The sequence below is a fragment of the Mirounga angustirostris genome, unplaced genomic scaffold, assembly GCF_029215605.1.
Source record: "Mirounga angustirostris isolate CCGP_5_RB_7025 unplaced genomic scaffold, mMirAng1.0.hap1 SCAF_4, whole genome shotgun sequence".
In the NCBI taxonomy this organism is placed as follows: Eukaryota; Metazoa; Chordata; class Mammalia; order Carnivora; family Phocidae; genus Mirounga; species Mirounga angustirostris.
In genome coordinates this window covers 175,816,697-175,821,881 of record NW_026991712.1, presented here as the reverse complement: position 1 = coordinate 175,821,881, position 5,185 = coordinate 175,816,697, and the positions used below count along the sequence as shown (strand labels likewise).

The following is a 5,185-nucleotide window of genomic DNA, read 5'->3' as shown; positions in this document are numbered from 1 at the left end:
CTCTGGGCTGTCCAAGATGACAGCCATACATGGCCATGCGGAGTGTCACTGGTTGATACCAACTCGTGAAGAAACACAGGCACACTGGTTGGGAGTGAGGACACCCTTGCAGGTAGAACTTCTCCTCTCTGACCCCTGGCCGCCTCTCTGTCAAAGGAGGGATTTGGATACAATGATTCTAGAGCTTCTTTTCACACTTAGCCAGTCTGCTAATGGGGAGTGATTTGAGGCCTGATGACATGGTGGGGACAATATTTTTAGATTGGTATTTTTCATACTTCTCACATGACACCATATGGCCAGATATATTCCTTCTGGAGATCGCCATTATTGTCTTGCATAAGATTGTAGAATGTTAGAAAAAGAGAATCACAAAAACTTACTATAAGGGAAGATGGAAAGGACAGAATGTTAGAATCACCCGCAGGGGTCACCGTGTCACATTGGTTCCTGCTGGATCCCCAGTGCTTAGCATGTTGCTGGCACATGGTAGAGACTCAAAAAAAAGTGAATGAATAAAACTGCAGACTAATGAAATCCTATAATGATAGAATCTGAGGATCAGAGAATATTAGAATTATGGGACAACATTATTCACTTATTCAGAAGAGGGAACGGAGATCTCAGGGCTGGGTTATAGAATCTTCTGGGTGCTAAAGGGTCCCTTGGCTCTTCCTAGGGGGACCAGTGATGGTCCGGGCCACAGTCTGGGAGCTCTCAGGGAGGGATGGGTGTGCGGGAAAGGAATTTTCTGCGGGGAGGGCCTTTGGTGTCAGTGCTGCCCAGGCCTAGGAGGCGGGGCGCAGGGCGGAGGTGGGGCCCAGCCCTAGCAGGGCGGCGTGGGACCACTGCACAGCTTGTTGGGGTAACGGACGAAGTTGCGGTTGTAGGTGCCCAAGTTGCGGCGGAAGCAGAGGGCGGCTGTCCGGTCACACTCACAGGTCTGACGTTGGCAGGCGGTTCTGCCGGCTGATGGGAAAAGATGAGTCAGGGACCCAGTGGCTTGGGCTTCCCGCTCTCTGGGGGGTCCACGTTCTCTGTCCCATTCTGCTGGAAGCCCACAGCTGCGGGGACGTTTCAGGTGTGGGTGAGAGATGGGGGGCAGGACGCTGGGAAGCTGGGGGAAATCTGTCCTAGCTGTTCTTCCTTCCTCTCCCAAGCTCACGCAAACCCCCCCCATCCCCCGCCCCCAGGCCGTCTGGCTGGCCCGGAGACCATGTGGTTCTCTAACGCACCTGCTCCAGCCCCGGGATGGATTTCTAGACAACCCCTTCCCCATGGGAGGCATGGCTGGTGGTGGAGTGTGGCCAGCAAGCTGACAGGGGAGCAAGAATGACACCAACTCAGTCCCAGGTGGCCTGTGGGCCCTGGAGCAGCCTGGGCCCAGACTGGAGCCTGCAGGGACCGAAGCTGGGGGCCTGCTCGGGCCCTGGGCCTGTCTCCATCCGAGGGGACAGAGCCCGTTTTCGTGGCATTTATCTTGGGGCCCCTCTCTATGTGTGTGCTCACACCCGGCCTGGGGTCAGAGCGGGCTTCGGCTCTGCAGGCACCGGGGCCTCAGAGCCTCCCCTTCTCCCCACCCCCTCTGTCTGCCCTCAGTGGCCCTGGCTACTCTCTGTCCCCAAGAACACATCTCACAGAAATGTCCAGGGATCCTCATTTTCCCTTCAAAGGTCAGCCTCCACGTCCCACCAGGGTTCTGCCCACATCTGCTATTCCAGCAAAACTCAGGGCTTTATCAGCCACATCGGTTCTTTTAGGTGGTTCTTGCTAGGAGCTGGATTAAGCCAGGGAGTGAGTGTGATTGGCTCCCTTTTATAGAGGAAGAAACAGGCTTTTGAGAGGTTACATCTCTTGCCCAAAGTCACCCAGTGGGGAGAAGGTGAAGCCCTGAGGCTCTGACCCTATTCTCCTGACACCTCTCCTCAATCATTCCCTCAGTGCCATCCCGGACAGGTGCCTTCCCCTCAGGGCCATCCCTTGCATAAACCTCTACAGATGGGGAGCTCACTACCTGTCAAAGCTGCCTTGCTGAGTAGATAGATAGCTGCAGGGGCAAGAGACCAGCTAAATTTGCCTTTGGTGGCTCCGCCCCCTCCCCCAGGACAGATCTTAGCGATCTGAGCTGTCTTCCTTGACCCTCCTGGGTTCTTCTGCCGCCCCCTCACTCGCCACCGCCTTCCCTCCAGGCTGCTCCTGGCTTTGGAGCGGGGAGGCCTGGTGCTCTGATTTGGGCTCCCTCCATAGGGCCCGTCTGCATGGAGCCCTCCACACTGTCACTTGGTCCAGGCCGCTTCCCTGGGGCTGGGGACGAGGAAAACTAATTGGTCCAAGTGGGCATTGGATCTGGCAAAGCTGAGCAAATAGGTCCAGCCTGACAGCCTCCCTGGGGGGGAGTCAGCCTTTGGCCAATGGGGTCTGCTGTCCCAAATCATAGCTCCAGCTCTGTCTGGGACTGTGCCCTCGAGGCTCTGTCCTGGGGACCTTGCTGCCTAGGCCCTGGAGAGGGCGTGTGGGTACAGCCCCTCTGGGCCTGGCTCAGCTCTGCCCCCTTTGCGCCTCCTTCCCAGAGGCTGGAGCTGGCTGGGCCTCTGGTGGGGCTAAGCACCTGCAGCCAGGGCAGGAGCCCACGGGTCCCGGGATCTTTAGACTGGGTGCCAGGCGAGCATCTGGGTGGATGGCCAATCCTCTACAGTGCCGTGATGATGGAAGACCCACCTCGCCCATCTCTCTAGCCCAGGGTCCGGCCCTGATGAGGAACCAGGGGCCGCCATCAGGAGGGGGTTCCTGTCTGAAGCTGCCCCCCGCCCCCCGGACCCACCCCCGTGTCTGGGGCGCTCCAGAGCTGTTCACTTACCACAGAAGACGTTGTGCCTGCTGGCAGAGAAGAGGTACCTCTCCAGTTTGGGTTCACAGCCCAGCTTCTCCAGGCGCCCATAGCAGCAGTCGTGGGCATGGCAGCACCTGGAAGGGTCACGGGCAACCTGGAGGGGCCTGTGAGCCAGGCTGGGCTGGACCAGGGGCTGCCGGGGGGTGGCGGAGGGGCAGGGCTCAAAGGGGCTCAGAGGAGCGGTCAGCCTCCACTTGCCAGGTGTCCCGCTCCTCCCCGCCCCGGGAGCTCCCGCCGTGGGCCGCCCGCTCACCAGTCGGTCTGGTCCACCGGCCAGTGGGCACCGCCAATGCCACAGTGACAGCCGTAGTCATTGTACTGCAGCGCTGGCTTCCCCGTCACCCTCTCGATCATCACCCCGAACTGGACCAGGTTCCCGCCGGCCAGGGCCACTGCGGGCAGCGAGGGCAGAGGCCAGCAGACCGGTCAGGGCCCTGCCCTGTGCGGCCGGCTTCCCCCGTGTCCCCTCCAAGTCTGCGTCCAGACACCTCCCCGGCTGTCCGGCCCACCTCACCAAGCACCCTGCTCCCAATAACAGTGATGTAGTCAGTAATAATATCCCCACGCTGTCCATCGTGCTCAGCCCATCGGGACACCGCACCCAGTGCCCCTCCCACCCACCTCCCTCCTCTCCAGAATACCACCCACCCATCCTCCTGCTTGCCCCCCACTGCGCCCCAAATGTCTCCCAGGGGGTCCTGATCATTTCCCCAGGCGTCAGCTCCATGCCCCCAGAGCACTCTGTCCCTACCAAGTCCCATCAGATGCCACTGGATCGGCTTCATGACCACCAGGGCTTCCCCGAATGCCTCCAGATCCTGCTGATACAGCAACGGGGGGCAGGTTGGAGCCAAAAATGGAAGGTAATGGGGAGGGGGTGGAGCGCAGGTGGCAGGCAGGAGCCTTGTGTGTGCTATCTTGGGTCCCCACCAGCCCCTTTCCTGTGCCCTCCCAGGCCACCTGGGCTGCATTCCCCCCACCCCCACCCCTCCCTTCTTCCCTGGCCAGTGCTACCTCGGGCACAACTGGCCTCGAGATGACCGCCCGCACCTTCCCTAGAGCCTGGTTCCAGGACCTCCGGGGAGCTCTCGGTTCCCAGCCGGGGAGGAGGAAGAGGAAAGGTCACACAGGTCACTTACCCAGGAGGCAAAGGAAGGTCAGAAAAGGGGGAGGCTTCATCCTGAGGGGAGGGGAGGTGAGCAGGGGGCAGAGGAGCTGAGCTGTAGGAGAAGGAAGTGAGTGGGGTGCCTCTGATCTCAGGGCACCTCCCCAATTAGTTAAATACTGGGTCCTTGTCCACTCCCCATCATTAACCCCCAAGGGCCCAGTGATGCAACTATACTTCCCAGTCTTTGGTCAAGTTCCCAGGGGAGGGGCCAGCCTGGGGCCCGTGGACTTGGTTTCCAGGCAGTTTTCGGGGAGCAATCCGTGGCTCTCTCTTTTCCCTGCTTCTCCCTTCACCTACCCTTTCCAAAAATCATGGTGGGCTTGCTCCTGCTGGCTGGGCTGTGAGCCAGGGGCTGTACCAAGGGCTTTTCATTCTTGCCATCTTTTCCTCATCCCCATTTTACTGATGCCACAAGTGAGGCCCAGAGAAGCTGCGGAACTTGCGTCCACGTGGCCAAGTCTGTCCTGTTTCCATGGCACTAGCTACTGCAGCATGCTCTCTGCTCCCTGTCCCCCACCCCAGCCTCCGTGTCACCCAGAGGGAGAGCGCTGAGAGCAGCCTGGCCGCGAGGCAGGACCCTGGGGACCCGGAGGGCCATTTGTCCAAGATCGAATAGGCCAGAGGCTGGGAGCTCAGCCAGCTGAGCTTAGGGATTTTTCTTCATTGTTCTTTCCTAGGCAGGCTCCTGCTTGTTTGACAAGCAGTGAAAATGCTCCCAGATGTGACTTCTGTCTCCCTAGATCCCCAGACAGTGGTGCAGTGTGCAGCCGTAGAAATAGGCTCTGTCTGAGTCAGCTGGAAAACCCACATTCCGGCATGGACTGGAAACTTCCATCCTTTTGATGTTATCTTAGGGGATGGGTTGGGGAGACGGTAGCCCCTGGCCCAGCTTGTCTCCCAGCGTGAGCTGCTGTCCCCATGGTAAGGTCAGAACGCAGAGGCCAGGCTTCAGGGCTTGGCTAGAGGTCGGGGGGATAGAAGGGAGGGCCCAGCTCTGCTGGGGCAGGAGACTGCAAAGTCCCACTGGTCATGGGCGCGCAGTGGCCTCGGGGGCTGGCTGCTGTCCATGCCCCTGAGTCCACGCCGGCAGAAGGGGAAGCAAGATGCCCCCCTGTCCTGGCCTGCCG

The 5,185-nt window shown here is 59.7% G+C and overlaps 1 protein-coding gene across 1 annotated transcript; it reads right to left on the bottom strand.

The window, feature by feature from the left end:
• Positions 1-741: 741 nt before the first annotated feature.
• On the bottom strand, positions 742-4,069 carry LOC123858452 (group IIE secretory phospholipase A2-like). The gene is made up of 4 exons (XM_045895500.2): positions 4,030-4,069; positions 3,144-3,282; positions 2,858-2,964; positions 742-969 (listed from the first exon to the last, which is right to left on the bottom strand). Exons 1-4 carry the CDS (start codon positions 4,067-4,069, stop codon positions 827-829), a joined length of 429 nt encoding a protein of 142 aa, XP_045751456.1. The 3' UTR covers positions 742-826.
• Positions 4,070-5,185: the final 1,116 nt, after the last annotated feature.